This window comes from Syngnathus scovelli, chromosome 22 (assembly GCF_024217435.2).
Source record: "Syngnathus scovelli strain Florida chromosome 22, RoL_Ssco_1.2, whole genome shotgun sequence".
In the NCBI taxonomy this organism is placed as follows: domain Eukaryota; kingdom Metazoa; phylum Chordata; class Actinopteri; order Syngnathiformes; family Syngnathidae; genus Syngnathus; species Syngnathus scovelli.
This window is the reverse complement of record NC_090868.1, coordinates 5865775-5885077: the sequence shown is the minus strand read 5'-3', so window position 1 is coordinate 5885077 and position 19303 is coordinate 5865775. Positions and strand designations below refer to the sequence as shown.

The following is a 19303-nucleotide window of genomic DNA, read 5'->3' as shown; positions in this document are numbered from 1 at the left end:
CACACGAGACTCCACATCACACACAAGTCGGTGTCGGCGTTGCAAGAATGAGAGAGATTAAAATGGCATGAAAAGATGAAGGAGATTACATTCTCCATCATGTCGGAGAAGACGTGGGTGTAATGAATTGATTAATCGTTTCATTGATTCCTAGGAATTGTCAGTCGTGTGGGATTGGTTGAGTCAAAATGGAGTGCTTATCATATTAATAAATATGTCTTACAAGACATCAAGTCATATCCAAATGGATGTATTATGCATGTCCTTCAATAAGTCAGAATTATACAAAAATTGATGTTTTGTGACATAAAAACAGTACATATGCATAAAAAAATGCCATAAAATGGTTCCTTGCTAGTCATTAAAATGTCTTCATGTGGAAAAACGCCTCAGTACACTAAAAATAGCGGCAAACATTTTGTCAATGAAAAAAACGTCTAAGTATATACATCATTAAAAAATGTCATCATCAAACATGTCATAATGATGTCTTGGATACACGAGGGAGTACCTAATATTGTGGACAGTTAATCACACAGCATAACAAACAAATAAACAACAACACTTTGTTTCTGCGTTAGTGGAAAAATAAGAGTGGCCTTATTTTGATGGAAGTGTGTGTGTGTGTGTTTATGTTACGACTGAGTGTAAGCAGGTTCCATTCTTCCCGCATTGAGGTTACGTCTCTTTTGGCTTCCCAGGGAGAAACGGGAGGGCAGGAGGCTCATTAGGAAGAAGTGCTTCGCCGGCGGCCACGTATCAAACCGCACAGATGCCAACGGATGTGTATGTGTGTGTGTTTACTGTACAAAGAAACCAGGGTGGCGGGTGCTTGTTAAGGCAGAATGCAGCAGTTGTGTACTCATCTTTAAGAGCAGTAAAGCATGTGAACACATACAAAAGGTGAAGGGGAAAAAGGATGAAAGCGAGCTAATCATTTTTCGGAACTGTATTCTCGCTCTCTCTCCTTTTTAAAATATTACAGCAGACGGGTGATTTTTTTTTTTAACAAGAATGAAATCACCGCCAAGGAGCTGCCCTGCCACCTCGAGCAGACGACGCAACCTTTCTTTGGCGTGATTATTGCGGCGCAAAGTTTGGAGTTTTCCATTTATTTTTTTTAAAGCCTTCTAGCTAATGAGAGATGGGGCCACGACGAACAATTAAAATCAATTATTCATTCCTCATCGTCGGTGGAGGTGTCGCAACCCTGGAACAGGGGGCAAGGGGTTAATTAAGACGAGGAAAAATGTGGCCATGCCTTGTAAACTCAGGGATCAACAATGAAGACTTTGATGCGGTCGAGAAGACAGGTAGCCGTGATAGACTAACTTTGGATGAATTCCCGAAGTGTCAGCTATGAGTGGCAAAGATTAGGCCGGGTCACCATTCATTAACCTGCTGACCATCACGAGGGCTGCTCAGGTGGGTGGGATATTACTGAAAGTTGTTCGGGCAAATTAATGAATGGAAGATCACGAAAGGACGATAATAGATGACGAACAGACATGAATGCAAAAAAAAAAAAAAAAAAAAAAATCATACTTCACATAAAAATGTGACACGACACATTCCATACTTCAAAATGTTACTATAACTACAGAAGGGCTGTCACAATCAAATATTTTTAGAATCGATTATTCTATCAATTAATTAAATAATCTTATACAATTGTATTTGCATTAAGATGTATTAAAAACATTGACAATAATTACTGTTTATTAACCAATTATTTTTGTTTATTTGGTATTATTTAGCGATTTGAAAAAAAACAACAAAAAGTTCAGCAATATGACGAAAGAAGAAGAACGAAAAGGATTGTTTTCCAAAGTAAAAGCAGATGTTAGCAAATGTCTTGGTGAGACACAAAGATAAATCAATCTGTTTTCATGAAGCACAAGAGAAATCAGAGAATTACTTTTGACAGCTTGAAATCTGAAAATTTTGACAATCTTTTAGTCTCTAAAAGATTACTTGATTATTAAAATGTGAGGCGATTAATTTGATGAATTTGTTTTCGATTGATCGATTCATTTTTACATCTAAACTACAGTATGCCACATACAACGTCTTAATTATATATCATACAATAAGCCACCTTCAAAAGTATTGGACCAGCATGGTCACTTTCTGTTGCATACCGAAGACTTATTTGGGTTTCACATCAAAAGATAAAATAGTAGAAAAGTCCAGTTTTTATATTATGAAGTGTTTTAAAGTTACATTGAAAACATGCTTTGGACTGTCCTGGGAGTGGATCACGAGAAACGCTGTGGTGTGCGCACACGCACACACACAGACACACACACAGACACGCACGCACACGCACACGCACACACACACACACACACACACACACACACACACACACACACACAGTGCCCAGGGCTGATGACCTTCCGTGAGCAGCCAACCATCCAGTTTGTTCCACTCGAATGCAGGTATGTGACTGCTGCTCTGCAACTGCAGCCAGATGCTCCAGCCAGCAGCCAACGGCTGAGAGACACCAGCGCGCAGAGACTACGGACAAAACCAGAGTCACAAAAAGCGCTACTAACAGAAGCCGCTCCGCTCGCCCTTCGGAAACTCCCGAATGACCCCAACTTTTGTTTTGACGTTGGACGCAGCCATTTTGATGGCAAAGCAGGCGTTCTTTTGGGTTTAATCATCTCTGCCGCCGAGGACGCGCTAATCTCACACCTCTTGATGCCAGACTTCAGCGCTTTTCAACAGCAGGGATGCCATCAAAGCCAACAGATGAACCTATTTTTTTTTTGCGCAACGTGTTAAGTTATTATGACAACCTTTAAAGTGAACGAGCACTTTTTCTCACTAACTTAGGGAAAGGCCTCTTAAGTGATGACTCATTTTTAAGTGCTACAATGAGGGGTGGGAGAGTCACCGTAAATAACATTTAGCGATTGTTAGTAGGAAGTAATTTTGAGTTCAGTTAGTTCGTCATGTTAGTATTAAGGCCAATAAAAACGTTTTGTACAGCCAAATGTTATAAAATGTCAGCACAATAAAATTAAAGTTCTTTGTTAGCGTGAACTGCATTGTTGCGAAAGAAAAGGTTAGGGGGAAAAAAATATCTTATTTCAAGTAATGTATTTTACGTTTCTATTTTCAATTTCATTCAATTTATTTGAACTGCAGTGATGATTGATGCCCTATGAAGAAAGCCGATGTTATGAAATATATTCAAATTAACATTAAAACTAAGAATTTGTCACAAGTATGGTCTCACAGCTTTTTTGTTGGCTTTTTATTATCGAGATGCAGCTATGATGTGATTTGTCATCGTAACATCAAGCTCAGACAGGCCATGAAAGCGACGCACTATTTATCATGTTTTATTTATTATCAAGTTATCATTGAGGCACACCTGAATTTCCCATTACAACCACAGTTCTCTATGAAGCCCTATAAGAAAAGCAGTACCTACCAAATGTAAACAAACCAACATGAATTTCGCTTATCGAAGTTAAAGTTCAGTACTTTTTAGCTTTTTACGATTCAGAATTTTGTCGTCGGTCTCGGAGGCGCCACAAAGTTACTAAAGAGGTGCAACCCTCTAGAGAAGCAAATCAACGACAAAAGGGGTCCAAGTGCAAATTTGCCGTTTGATGGTGAGCAAGGACGCCTTGAAAGGCGAGCACAGGTGTAGCGAAAACACCGTTGCAGATGGGTGAGCCAGCGCCAGACGGAGGAAGGTGGAGGCCGCTTTGAACGCTGATAATAAGGTGTGTGTCACTTCAATCAGTGTGTGTGACTGTGTGTTTGTGGTCTGCTGAGACGAATCCAAAATTAAAAAAAAATAATAAATGAATACAAATTAAGTGCACAAACAATCACAGAAAGGCCAACTGGAGCTTCCAAGTTCAACGTCCAAATGGAACATGTTGTATTGTTATGATTAATCCCGCACTTCAAAAAAAGAACGCGTCTCTCTAAAAGAACATCACATGGTCCTTCTGAATCAGTCGATGGTGGCAATTTTGCAATCGAGGGGGTCTGCACAACGCCACATCATACAGACGGCGTTGGAACTAGCACGCTCGCCATAGTCAATTCATTAGCCGATCGCGCTTTGAGAACAATTGAAATCAATATGAGCATGTTATTCATAAGAGTGCCCTTTGTAAATCAATTTAGACCCTATTATATCCCTAATGAATCCTCGGTGGAAAGAATGGTTCATTAATTCACTGGAGGACACTTTTTCTTTCTGTCTCTTCCTCGTCCACTCGTCGCTTTTTTGGGGGGAGCGGTCTATAAAATACAGCAAGGAGGCAGATGAAAGGAATTTGATTGGTGTATAAAGTAAGAAGAGGTTCTTTCACACTGCCGAGTTGCTTTTCTGTAGAAATGACACGACACAAACGCAAGGGACCAAGTCGACCGGGGAATTTTATATCAGAGCTGTAAAAAGAGAATGGAGGCCGCCTGTGTGTAAGGTCATTTTTTGTTGGATTCGGTTCACAATTTGCAGAGGGTGGAGACACTTATTGTCAGTATAACCTGACTGTATGTAGTACACGAGTGAAATTATCTCTGGGGAGAAAATGCGACACAAAATGGACATTTTTACTCATCAGGTACATTTATCACCTCTTTGATTTTTAATTATTTGTACATTCCTAAATTGGGTGATTTACAAGAATTGGGGTTAGCTAGCTTCTTATTCGATCAGTTTTAATGGTGTAAAATGGGGTCCGATGTGACGCAAGGCCGAACACGGAAAACGCAGCTGCGTTAGAATAGTGCCAGTTGACGAGCTGTAAAACAAATAAAATTTGAATGCCACGCTGTTAGAACACATTGCACACTGTGATTTTCCAGGGCCACTTGGTTTACCATGACATGACTTTACAATACAGACTATTGAGCAAAAGTGGAACGAGCTAGCGTGACGCACAATGCAAAGAAGCAATTTTAACGCAAATTGTGCGAGACCGGAGACCTAAAGGAACTGAAATGGCAAATGCCTACTTAATATAAGAATGGAGATAAGACGCAAAGGAAATTTACCAGAAGGGGCTATACAAGATGTGGTCTGATTATGTCTCGAGTGAAACAGCATGTGGCTCATTATTCAAGGTTATTTTGCACAATTGTATGTTTGTGATCAGAATCAGGAAGCTGCTTGTGCTAGTCAGAAGACTGATTGCGCTGTACGATTTGCTTGAACTTGTAATATAGCCTGATCTTATAGCCTGAGTGTCAAAAGGAGGCAAACCCTTTGGCACCCGTGCCCCACCAATCTCCCTGCTGGCAGAAATGTTCACTTTTAAGAAGGCCTTGGTAGGGTAAGTACCACCCGGCTGCGGTTACTTAACAGATAAATTATGCATTGAAGCCGCGCAGGGTTGACGGATGGATGGCGAGGCAGGCGTAAGGTGTAAGGGAGCCGGAGAGAAGTGGTCGTACAAAAGACAAGATGCTCCCCTCGCTGTCATATCACGGCCAGCAGATGTTCTCGCCGTCAAAGCCCAGCTTACGCGGCTAATATGAGCACAGCCCCACACCGCCTCTCGCATATGAGAATCCGCACAACAAATTGAAGGTTCTTAGACGACCCGGGGCGATCGCAACTAGCTACACTTTCCAAATTGACACAAATTGATCCAGTTTGACATGTTGGTGGGCTTTTGGGAGCGCGAGCGACTATTCTTAGCGGCACCTGGCTGCCGGAATTCTCGCGTACGCTGAAAGAGGGCATGGCGTTGCCATGGAAACAGAACATGTTGCTGCATATGTAATTGGGGCGAGGGGCTCATGCAAACTTAGCACCTGTGACGACGTCCTCAAGGGCGTCGCGCAAACAACAACAACACCGACTGGTATGCAAAACCAGGTTGACAAACCCTGAAGCCGAGTTGCTTGGGCATATGGCGCCTTGTTTCAGTTGGGACTATGTTGGTTGTGACCTTTGACAATACATTGTGTCATTTTTAAAGATAACTCAGGCCTTGACTTCAGAAAACCAATTAAAAAGTTTATCCATCGACATAACTTTTGCCCATCTGTTCTTAATAGCTTCAACTTAATTCAAACTCAAAAGAACAAAATGTGTTGTTCGTTTGGCATAAGTGATCCACTAGTTCATTATTTCGATTGCGTAGAATTTCTTGAATGAATGTAAAGCATAGAGCTTTAAAAATCCACAAGAGATATAATAAGAGGTCCTGCCCACTACAATCGCCTTCAGGCAAAATATGTCAAATTTGTCCAAAAAAACAAATTGATAGCCTGTTTGATCCTTTTTATGGCTTCTTTCAAAAAATCTAAACTTCTGAGATCCACAGAAACTGTAAAAATATCTGCTGGTTATTTGTCATCTGCTATTAATAGAATGTGAATGTGGCTTAAGATTTCAGACAAACTGAATAGTGTTGCTTGATATTGTTTCAGGCTTATGGCGAGGGCTGTCACTATGGACTAATTTTAAAATTGATTATTCCATCGATTAACCAAACAATTTTATTTCTATTCAATTCCATTCAATTCATATATTAAAAAAAAACTGATTCCTCTTTATAAGCCAATTATTTTGTTTATTTGGGAATATTTTGTGATTAAGAAATAACTAAAAAGTAAAGCAATTGACGCAAGAAAGATTGACGGTCGTTGTTTTGCAACGTAAAAGCAGATGTTTCTAATATCTTTCAATTAAATACAATAGATAAACACATCTGCTTTCATGGAGGACAAGAGAAATCAGAGAATTACTTTTGAGAGCCTGACATCAGAAGCTTTGGAGAGTCTTTAGTCAAAAATGGCCCGTGCACGAATTCTCGATTATTAAAATATGAGGTGATTAAATTGATAATTGGTTTGTTGTCGATTAAGTGAATTTTGATGTAACAAGTTTAGTTTATTTAAGGATTATTTTATTTTATTTGCATGGCATGCGGCAGTTCATTTTCTTCCTTTGATATTTGGTTTTTTTTGTTCTTGACAACCACTACGATTTGTTCAGCTTGAGTCTCAGTTTGGACTGTGGAGCCACCAGATGACTTCTCTTTGTTAAAGTTAAAGTCAAGTTAAAGTCCCAATGATCATCGTCACACACATCTGGGTGTGGTGAAATTTGTCCTCTGCATTTAACCCATCCCCATGTGATTTTGATCCATCCCCTGGGGGAGAGGGGAGCAGTGAGCAGCAGCGGTGCTGCGCTCGGGAATCATTTGGTGATCCAACCCCCCAATTCCAACCCTTAATGCTAAGTGCCAAGCAGGGAGGCAATGGGTCCCATTTTTATAGTCTTTGGTATGACCTGGCCGGAGTTTGAACACTCAACCTTCCAGCCTCAGGGCGGACACTCTACCACTAGGCCACTGAGCTGGTTTTGTCTACCCACGTCTACCTTAACAAACGGATGGCAAGCCGAATGCGATTCGGTCCCAAAGCAAACGTGGCCACCTGGTTAAGTATTAGCCACGGATTACAAGCGGATCCATCGTCCAAGAGAGAGCGATCTCTCGGATTCAAGTGATTAAAAAAGAGGACTACCTCAAAGCCACTATGTGTAAGTATGCAATTTAAGGGCCATAAATCAACTTTTTAATTAACAGGGCACTCTTGCTCCCAGGTTGCCGTGGTGTTGTCATGACAACTGCCTTTACAGGGTGCTGTTATCTGGCTCGCATGCACACGCGCTTGCTCTTTGGTCGTTTCTTTTCTTTTCCCGAGGACGACTCCTGATCATTTTTCTTTCTGATCACACCTTCCGAGGAAAAACGGGAGGCAAAAACAAGGGGCGGTAGAAGATGAGGGTGGGATTAGTGGGACGGCAGGCATGCGGGACAGAGGCCCAGAGGTTAATGCCGATCTGGCGGCGGCAACCAAAGTGAATGGGGACAGGACGCTGGGGGTGGAATTGGTAGAAAATAACAGCGCATCAGATGTTCAGAACCCGAAATTGCTTCCCCCATCTGGGGTGATGGTGTCTGTGTGAGAATCGCAAAGTTTTGGCGCAGCCACTCCGCCAACCAATTAACATCTTTGTAAAGCCAGAATGCAGTTGGGGGGTCACACAGCTCGGATGCCAACTGAAACGGAGAACAAAGACTCCATTGCCCCAAATTGGCCAGTTCTGGCTTTTTTTTTTTTTTTTTTAAATACAAGAGCTTTTTATGCCAACGGTCAAGACACTAATGTAGTGTTTGATCTGATTAATGCTCATGACGACAAGTCATTTTAAAGACAAAACCGCCCAAACCAGGGAAACCAAAACTTTGGAATTGTAGACAAGACGAGGGTTGGTTTATGTAACGGTCGCTCCCCAAGGCGTGAGGGCAAGAAGAGAGACTCTGTAAAATGCACCAAAACACACACACAGCAAAGTGTTCTCTCTTTCTGACGACTTGGTGCTTTTTAGCACTCCATCCAGCCCAGTAGCCGGAACAAAGTGAAAGTAGACTGACCTAAATATGAAAGGACATTTGAGGAGAGGGGGGAACAGAAATGTCCGTCTAACATGAATCTTCTCTCGGAATTATGTCACGATCTACGATGACGTTCACACGTCTGACGGACGACCTTCAGGCCTCTAATCAATTGCACGGATTTATCTTGCCCTTATTGCTCTGTAAAGTTGACAAGCCTTCAAACAAGCACCCATCCATTTTCTATTAAAGGGGGTTTGCATCGTGCGGCGTGCTCGCGTTCTAACGAGGTCACCGCATGATGATCCTTGAGGTTTTCGTTTCACGGCCACAAGCGTTAACGAAGCGGTCGGTTGCGGGAATGAAAAGAAAAAAAACTTCAAGCTGATTAATACTCTGCGGACGTCTTTTGATATGGGCTCAGTAATAGGACAGTGTGGGGCGGGCACTTCTTCCAATTAGGGTTTAATTCACTTTAGTGACTCCGACGGCTCATCCCAAAACCAAAGAGGACATGACTGTAGTAGATGCAAAAAAACAAAAATTAAATGCCAAGAGAGACTAGCTCGTTGAATTACGTTCTTATTTTGCTAGAAAGTCTGCTGTTTCATTCAAGATTTCTTAAAACTTCTCGTGTTTCTAATTCTTTGTTTCTAACTCAGATTGACAAACCTACCAAATTTCATGTCGCCAAGCCAAACTGCCTACGGTGACAAAGATACAAACCTCCACGAGGCACCACGCCAAATTCTGGGGTTCAAGCTCGGTCATTTCCAAGCAAGAGAAAGAAAGCCCTAAACGTTGACAAGACTGAGCAATTTCAAGAAGGCCCTAATGAATCAAAGCACTTTGCATTCACTTCACATTTGAGAGCATGGGAGGTGAATGATAAATAGGAGGGATGGAGTGTGAAACGGGAAATTTGGGAGTCAGACTGGAGGGAAGATGATGTAGAGTCACGGGGAAAGCGATTACTGTGTGAGAGAAGAGAAGGCAGGAAAGAAAAAAAAAAAGAGGTGCATTGTGGGAGAGTGGGACGATCGACTACGAGGGGGTAATAAAGACAACTGATGAGGCGCTAGAATGCCTCTGCTGCCCCAAAGAACCTACCTGAAGAGTGGACGATGAGCCACTTAGCATTCCAACAAGGTCCACAACCAATGAGCACACTAAATAGGCCGAGGTTCGAGGATGATCACAAGCCTTGAGAGCATTTTCAAAGTGGTGCCCTCCAGAAGCAAATGCTTAACATTCTATTAGAATGAGAAAGGCAAAGAATCCACCCATCCTCCACTTTGCTCACATGGAGAAGAGTTAAAGAACCGCTAGCAGGCACACTAAAAAATGTCCAAGACGGTGTAAATGTCCAACTTGTCTGGAGAACAAACCGGCTGCTCGAATCTTTCGCTTACACCTCCGAATTAAACAAGAGCGATTAAAGAAAGACATCCGCAACCTTGACGGGTCGATGGCAAGAATACAGAAATGCCAATATTCCGACATCCTCATATTAAATCCGAAAATGGACGTGGAGTCGTCCGCCAATCAAGCGCCTGGTCATTCACCACCAACAAAAGGCCCACTAGATAAAAGGGCTCAATAAAACGTAATGCCCTAACAAAAAAAAAAGTAAAATATTATATTGGATTGGGACCACTGACAAGTAGTAAGCATTTATAGGCCGCTCATTGATATTATAATTAGACTTTATTATACATATTTGCTCATCTTCTATTGCCTCATTTCTATTGGCTTCACACTCCCGAGAGAAACAAATAATCAGCGAACGTGATTTCCATCGATGAATGTCCTTCACACTCGCCTTTATCGAAAGAGATGGGAGGAAATTGGGTTAAGACCCAGGAGGCAACTTTTGTGTTTTGCAGACGGAGAAGGTGGCGAGGCTCGGCGTGCGTTTATCGGCCATAATGCAGCGATGTGTGTCATATAGCATCATGTTCAGTGGCGCTCTTTCACCTCTCTCATTCTTCTACATCCCTAGCGCAGAAGGGGCGATAAGGGCCCGAGGCATTTCCGCACTAATGGCGCCCGCAAATCTGCCCCCGAGGACCTCTGCCAAGGAGTCGGCGCAAAAGGCCAAGGACACGGCGGTGATGCATAAGATGAAAAGGAGACGGTAATATGATGAGGATTCCAAGTAGCCTTCTGTGTCTTCCTGGGAATGCTTCTCCTTGTGGCTGGGTGAGTTCCGCAGATGACACAGTCCAAGTCGGCGTGTAATTCTCCAACTTGTGCGCATGCATAATTCAGTCCGTCACTGCTGCCTCATCCTGCGCGCCTCCCTGCGGGTTGTAGTCGCCCCTTGATCACAGGAACATCACCCTGGACGGCGCTCGGCAGGTGATTGCCACGTGAGCATGCGATGGCGAGCCGACGTGGGGGGAGAAAGAGGATAAATATGTGGGGAAGAAGCAAAGGCTGGGGTACACACATCACTGCGTCCTGCTGATCTGCTTCTCTGTCTTCCTGTCACCGCCCGAGGCGTCGAGGGTCCGTCGTGCCGTCTACACGGGAGTGGCGGCCCCCAAGAGAGCGTCCGCACATGCTCCGAGTAGCTTTGAGTAAGCAGGAAAGAGACAGCTCGAATGGTGTGAGCACTCTGGAATTCAGATTATGTAATCCATATGAAAACGCCTCTGTCAGCTTGTTTTGCTTTTGTGTGGTCAGTGGTTCATTTCGTCAAGACATGGCACACACGCAAAAGACATTGCAGGACAGCAAATAGACGGAAATGTAAAGACTGACGATCCTCGCTGTTTTTTTCTCAGAGAGGTCGAACGCGGGTCACCTTGTTCATTGTGACCACCCTGCTGCGGGCAATGACGTCTCTTCGCTGCGATCCCGATGTCCTTTCACTCGGCCCCCGCAAAAAGCCTGCAACCTCCATCTTGCGAGGTCACGGAGAGACTTTGTTACTATTCCGAGTACAAGGGAAATTTTAAACTATATTGCGTTAGTAGGGCCCATAAAAATATAGAGACGATCAATATGAAACTGGCAAAAATAGCTGAGTTGAAGTGCGTGTATTGATTAAAATGTAAGGAAAAAATAAACAAGTGGCAAACTTCCTTTATGTTAGCAAAGCTGAGTAAGACTTTTTAGTGGATTTCCTTATGATAGACATTCCTGACAAATTTGATGTTGCCAAGTTTTTAAGGGGGGTTCCATCCACAATTTTCCTGCATGCTCGGCACTAAGAATCTAATCTCTGCAGGCCAAACACAACTCAAGCAACTCAGACGTAAATCCCCTTCATTTGTGCGTGACTGACCAGAGAATGCAAGCGTTATTATTCCTTCCACTATAACAAAAAAAGGAGTCGAGTGGGACGGAGGAAAAGATTGCAACCCTGAAAGCATTTCTGTGGCTCTGGGGCATAAAGCAGCAGCGAGCGTTGTATTAATAGATAAGAGACTGTCATCCGTGGAAACCAAACAAGGCGACTTGTATGAGATCCTCCATGAACGGTTTACCTCGTGCGTGCCACAAACATGAGGCAAACGATTGTCGAATGAGTCCAGGTAAAACACCGAGGTAATCAGATGCCACCTGAGCGAGCGATACTGTAGTGCGGAGTGGCTGAAGTTACAACAAAAGCCCATTAGGTCGAATGAAAGGCCCAATTATCTGGATTTCTGCTAAGCCAGGTGCGTGATGTGATGGCCACGATGGTTTTTGACAGTATGACAATGTGGTACGCGCAAGCTTTGTATCGTAGCTGCTGAGCATGGACAGAGAATTCTCCCAAATGAGCCGCTATCAGACAGATGAGCGTCGCTAAACTGAGCAATTAATCGGCACTTGGCATCAGTATCGGCGACTACTCAAGATTTTAGTAGTCTTACAGGTATCAGTCTGAAAAAAAAAAGTGGTATCAAACATCCCTAGTAAAATTTACCTAAAAAATGTAAACACTTTTGAATTAATTTATTTCTGCTGAGGGAATTCCGAAATATTTTATATTTATATATTTTTTATTTATAAATGTATTTCTGTTGAGGGAATTCCGAAATATTTTATATTTATAATTTTTTTTATAATTCTTTTATTTATAAATTTATATATACTTAACATTAATATTTTTAAACATATCGCGATATACTGAGACGTGAATTCATACTTCCAACTCTGTGGCAACCGTTTGGGGAAAGCCAACAAGCATTCCCAAACAATCCTCGACTTCCACGACCAAATTGGCTTCAAAAGTGTGATGATTTTAAAGCATTAATGACATCTGTCATGTCGGTATTGCCACCCTGGATTGCCTCCAAAGAAGCAAGCTGAAAGGCACTGCCAAGGACGCGTCGCCATATTCAATGTCAAAACAAGGCTGCTTCCGGCGCTTTGACGGCGGGTAGTGATGGATGGCTCAAGTATGGGGAAAGGCAGCGGCGGACGGAATCCGAGCTTTATGATTCCTGAAAAGATGAACGAAAATACACTCTGACCGTATTGCTCGAGGACCCCCCTGTGGGATCCCGACAGCAAAAGGGGGCGCAAAGGCCACGGTACCAAGCATTAATCCGGTTAGTGGGGATGGATTCAAAGATGATTAGTCGGTGGGGGAACGGAAATAAAAAGCCAGCGTAAAGATGTGAGAACAATGAATAGACGAAAAGAACTCGGCGAGGAGTATGAAGACGTGGCAATGAAAAGACGAGCGTCCCGTAACATGTAATGTCTTCAACGCGGGCTGTCATATCCTCTTTTGCTTCCTTCTCTACCTCCTCCTCTCTTCCAAGCTGGCCCAATGGAGTGTGTTAATCTCCTTCAAGGTTGGGTAATTACAGCAGAAAAAGCCCTTGCTCAACAGAAAGCGCATTCAGGTTATTATTTAGAGCCCCCCCCCCCTATTGTTGATTCACCTATTCATAATTAGGACACTCCAATTACCAGCCCGTTTCCTTCCTCTGGCCGCTTTGCTTTAATTAGATTGCTTTGCTTTCAAGCCACAATATTGACGAAACAAAGCAGTATCAAATAGCTTGACTGCGTGGGAGAGCAGAGGTTAAACTTGGCATTAAACTAACTCAACATTGTATCGCTGAGAAGAAAAAAAATCTTCCTTACAAATTTCAGTACAGTGTATTGATTATTGTATTTCTTTTAATTGTTTATGGTAAACAAAAATCTTCCTTACAAATTTCAATACGCTGTGTATTCCGGTATTTTTTTTTTTAACATTTTTGTTTTTCTTTTAATTGTGTATGCTATTTTATGTTCGAACGGCGAAATTGAGTGCCTTGAAAGGCACCTTATAAATAAAATGTATTATTTTGTCGACATACAATGCTAACTATTTTTGCTTCACATGGGGAAAACTTCCTGTCTCCATCCATATATGGTTCAACTTTATTTTTTTCCCCACCAATCAATATTGGTCTGTCCCTACATGGTGTTATTGTGTCAAATTATAAACCAATTTAAAGCTTTCACAGAAAATCTAATAAACTTTGACACTTGATTTTTTTTCTGTAAAACTGCTTTTTTACCTCATAACTGGAAGTTCTGGATTTGTTTTTTTTATAATGACCCACTGTACCGACTATCGCTGCTGTTTACATTCTGAGTTTCAGCTATTGTACCGTACACATTTGTATCGTTATAACTCCACTTGCTGATAATTGATAAGCTCCAGGGGGTTTTGCTGCATAGAATTCACTCGGCCGAATCTTGCTGCTGTTCCTGTTTGCATCCTGATACTGTATATTTACTGCATAAATAAGTTCGCCATTACCAAGGCTAAGTCAATTCTATTCTATTGTTAAGTCCTGAAGCAACACGCTTATCCATAAACAAAGGCAGAGGTGCTTAACTTAAATCTTGAGGAAGCAACTGTGTACAGGGCTTTTGTAGTGACAAGTATCCAAAATACATTTTCAGCTGACACCCGAGAAATACAAATATGCTGAGCCGTCCTCTTTGGAAGGCTTCATTTGGAGCACAATCACTTTGTCCCACTGGTCTAATTGTAGTAAAACCTCATTGACTCCAACCAAACTAAGCAGTTTTGGGTTCCGGATGCAACTGCAGTCAGTCCGCTCCTCTCCTTGTTGGCGTGGTGCTAACTCCCCGCTGAACGGGAAAGTTTTCATTAATGCATCCGCCTCGACATTTCATTACAACAACCTCGTTTTCTCGGAGGGTAGCCTGACACAGCATGTTACCACAGCCGGAGGGACGCAACTAAAGAGCCGAGGCGATAAGGGGAAAAGGAGGCAGGAAGCCGCACCAGCCGCTACACCAAGACAAAGGCCAACCGTGACTTCAAACGAGGAAATAAAAGCAAACATCTCAGCTTTTTTTTTTCTTCTCCAGGAGGTCTCAACGGGTTAATTAGAGCACACAGACTCCCATCTCAGCTGCCTGCAAGTTGCAAACTATGCATTAACACAACACACCCACCAGTGCACACAAAACAAACAACTCGGGGCAGGGCTCGGACTGTGCGACATCAAACAAGATCACCGTCTGTCTGGCTCGCTGCTCTCAGGTTAGCTCAAGTCACAAAGCTGGCGGTCAAAGTCAAGCCGGCTCAACTCGGCGCGAGCGGAGGGCGGTCGGGTGTTGTCATCGGAGGTGTCGCCGACCAGCCTTCCTGCGGCGGTGAGATTAAAGCTGGCAGCGGCTGTATCTGCCAGAATTGTTTTTTTTTTCATTTGGAGACGACTGGGCAAAAGCTCAAAAGCTTGTTAACTGGTGCACCTCGCCATTGCTTAGAAAAACATCCACGATATAAAGTTAAAAGACCATTGGAGGTCTCAATATGACTGCAGCCAAGTTCTCGTTAACGTAGATGTAACGTAACTTGTGAAGGTAGCGTAGACGCAAGACAATTCTTACGTCGAACATGATGCTTTGAAAAAGTGTGATACAATTTTAGGGATAGAAAAACAAGGAAGTATGTATGTAGGTTACAACCACAATATCCCAGTGACACAAGGCAAAACAAAAATACTAATTCTAATTTTGTGGGACACCCCCTCCCAGGGACCTGAACCCTGAGTGTTGTTAAACAATGAAAAAAATCAATTGTTTGTCTTTTTAGTGCAGCCAAATGTGTTTATTTCTTAAATTTATAAAGGCTGTTCCTGGCCTACGGAGAAGGTAGCGTACAGAAATTATTTTACGGTTTCCATTACGTCTTAGCGAGTCGATTTTCTCATCATTAGTTGGCATACAATTCTTTACACAATGTTAGTTAAGCTATGATTTAATGCTCTTCCAGCTATAAATCTGTGAAAAGTGTACTCAATCACCTAAGCACCTAATGAGGGTGCTAAACACGCTAGCTGGGTCAATCTTAGGGTTAGCTTAGCAATTAGCATAGCTTGTAGCTTAATTCCTGCTTATTGGTCTTAGGTGCAACGCCACAACAAACAAGCTTTGATGACTCTTATGCCAATATTTTCTAAAATAATAAACCAGTGAATTAAAATTGGCACTCACTTTCTCCTTCCTCTGCCGGCACCCTTCCTCGGCCGTCACCAGCGTTTTGTAGTAGTTGCTTCGCTCGGCCGTGAAGTGGACCTTGGAGAGGGCGTTCTCTACCAACGCCACCGACAGGTTGACGCCTTCGATGTGCAGCCAGCCGATGAAGTTGCCCGCTTTGTCCATGTTCTCCACTTCCACCTCCACCTGGAACCCAACAGGGAGGAAAACATTGTTAAGAGATCTACAGCGCAGATTAGGTTTGAGGTGTCATTACAAGGAATCAAGTGCAGATGCTATCGCGAAGGAGTTGGCAGTGTTCCTCATTGGAGCTTGCCATTGATTCCCTAATATGGATTTTCCCGCTGTGCTTTGTCATCACCAAAATGAACCTTTTGTTCGCAACATCTGCTGATATTTAGGGGTCAAAGCATGAGCAGCATGGAATTATTGTGGCATATGCGTTTTTTTTTTGCAACGTAACTGCTCTGCAATTAGCCACTTGCAACTCATAACAAAATTTGTGCCTATTCAGACCAATTATCTATTCATTTGCCTTCGACCACTGATGGGCGAATGGGTGGAAACAGCACAAACAAAAAGATTGTTTTTTTTTTCTGCAGTCAGCGAGAAAGCGAGAGGGCAGGTGCGTCGGCGAGATAGGAGGCCGAGTCCAGCGATTAGGAGCGCCGCCGGTTAATGCCGTGGCCACGGGGGAAATCTGCCAAGAATTAAGTTTATAAACTGCTCGGCCTCGTTTGCCGCTCCCAGAAAAAAAGTGTTTATTTAACGCAGGCATAATCTGAGGCATCAAACTTGACAGCGTGGCAATTTCATTCGGGAATCGCTCGGCTTTTCTGATCACCTCAACAGACATCAAAGAATTGAAAGCGTACTCAAACCTTATCGACCTATGAATATTTCTGGACTCGCCCTCCACTATGAAGATTCTTCAGCACTCTGGGCGCAGTGGCAGTTACATAACTAGGCCATTAGGAATGAACTCGTCCACAGAGCGCCGTCAAACGTCAAACGGGGGAATTGGGGGGGATCGAAGGCAAAAAAAGGTTACCGGCTAAAGGCTAAAAGATGGAAGGGGGAATGGACAAAGAAAATGATTAGTAGCCATATGTTATGCCATGTAGCCTAGCATAAGCGCCAAAAGCGCATTTTACCAAAAAGGGGTACTTTCTTAATTCATCTTGCCTTTTAATAGCTAAATATAACAGCGAGGAAGTCGCGAGGCGGCCTAGAAACTGCTTTGACTGGAGCCCAGATGGCTCCCAGTAGAGGCCCACTCCGTCGAGCCAAGATGGCTCCCGTCGGAACCTAAATGGGCTTCGGTAATCTCATAAATGCCGGGATTGTCTCGACACGGCGGATGGAAATGAGGCGACAGGGGGGACAAAAAAGGAGAAAACACACAAAGTTGGAAGGGTGCAAGTGTGTGCACAATATCGTACCAGAGCTCAACGGGAGCCCCAAGGTTATTGTTTAAAACGGCGGTTGATTTAATTCACTTAACTCTTTGGAAGTGAATGAAAATAAAAAAGTGAATGAATAAATTAAAAAAAACTGCAGTGGGTGACACCTGGTCAGAGCCAAAAGTTGCACTAAAACAAATTGAAAGCATGCAGCGGGATTGCATTTCAGAAATTAGTGTTGTTCACCCACAAACAAAAGTACAGCTAGGGCTTGAGATACGACTAACCCGGATAACAAATTTGGTTTCGGTTGAATGACTTTCTCTACTGCCCCTAGTGACCAAAGTATGCATGCCAGAAGGAACAGCACAATGAATGGAATTAAACAATTAAATTCTGATGCTGATCATTTCTTTACATGGAACCACTGCGCTGCATCTCCTACTTAGCTTGCAAAACCAAACCAACAGTGTGCGTATACAGACATACAAGCGGATGCTTCTGTTAAATGAGACATTTTTAGCCCTGCAGCAGCACACGCCATCGCAGCCTTGATCAGATTTCAACCCAAATCAATATCTTGTAAAGGTGTCGCTTGCTGCGAGGAGATAATTAATCAAAGCTCAACCGCAAACAAAATCAAACTGTCCGAGGCGACGGATGAACAGGGGTGGGGTTGCTGAAAGGGGGAGGGTAGAAATCAATTAATGCCTGACTATGACTGTGAAATCAAACAGGATTTTTTTTTCCAGATAGGGAAGACCGATTTTGGCTCCAAAGTAGGAGTCAATTGGTACCAGAGTGCTCCTCCCACATTTTCCAACATGGGCCGAAAAGGCTCCAGAGTACAGCAAGTGCGAGCCAAAATGGATGTTTGAAACCAAAATGGATGACTTGTACAATTCCGAATGTGCGTCCTTGAGATTTTTTCATCTTATGAAATAAACGAACGCCACATTTTGTGTTGATCAGGTGAAACTGACTGTGATGCTTGTATATTCTTTCCTCTTTTTTTTTTCAAGACCTGAAATGGTTAACCGTCACAATCAGAGGTCTACAAATACAAATCACCGGTGAGCTACACATGAATGAATCAAACAAACCGCCATTGATCGCTTAATGGCATTGACCGGGAATGAATGTCAAGACCATCCTAATGGAGCTTGTAATTAAAAAAAAAAAATCTTTGCTGGTAAAATGAGGTCTGTTCAACTATGTTGTTACCGCATAGGACAGCAAAAGTTGCCATGACAAAATAAGTCGGGTGGATTTCCACCGATACAAATAAATTTGACATTCAAAATCGGAGAGATTTTCATTCTTCACAATTTGCAGAAGGGATGTTTATCTAACTCAGCCAAAAATGGGAAAAGCACATAGCTGCTACCATGATTCTGGCTTGCCAAAGAGCAAACATCACAGGAAATAAAATAGGCAAGAGCTTTCAAAGGAGGCGCCGAGGGGTATTTGTGATGCCAAATGACCCGTGTGATCTTAATTTTCCCACCTTCTTCCTGCCTTCGCCAAAGCAAAATGACTAATAGTCATCATAGGAGGCGGCCGCTGAGATCAGTGACAAAGACTAATGGGATACCTCTTGGCAATATCGAGATTCCGCGTCAGTCAATCTCTGACCTGCCGGATCGATACATACTTTTTTTTTTGTTTTGTTTTTTTGAGGGGGCAGTTCATTAAAACGTAAACAAACATTACGGTAGGAATTTAAAATTCCAGGAGGGTTCAAAAAAGGGGGAAACCTTTGTCAGCAAACTAAATCATGCTAAATCTTTTTGGAAATGACTTTATGGATCCTTTGTTAGATGAAATGAAATGAATGAACTGAAGCGACTGCTCAGGGCCTAGAGAGCCTGGTTATTAAAATCAATAACAGCAATAACTACAATTCCTGCTCAGTTTTTCTCTCGCTCGTTTGCCCTTCCCCCCTCAGAATGGTGGCAACATAGTATGTAGGTCGATGATTATTGAGCTACATTTGTAATGTAATAATATTGAATAATTCCTCTTAATTGGTTTCAG

The 19303-nt window shown here is 42.7% G+C and overlaps 1 protein-coding gene across 1 annotated transcript in view; it reads right to left on the bottom strand.

Annotated features, from left to right (window-relative positions):
* snd1 (staphylococcal nuclease and tudor domain containing 1) overlaps positions 1–19303 on the bottom strand; it is a 103680-nt gene that overhangs the window by 20358 nt on the left and 64019 nt on the right. The window contains exon 17 of the mRNA XM_049760579.2: positions 15861–16049. Coding sequence (XP_049616536.1) covers positions 15861–16049 — 189 coding nt within the window. The remainder of the gene's footprint in view (positions 1–15860; positions 16050–19303) is intronic.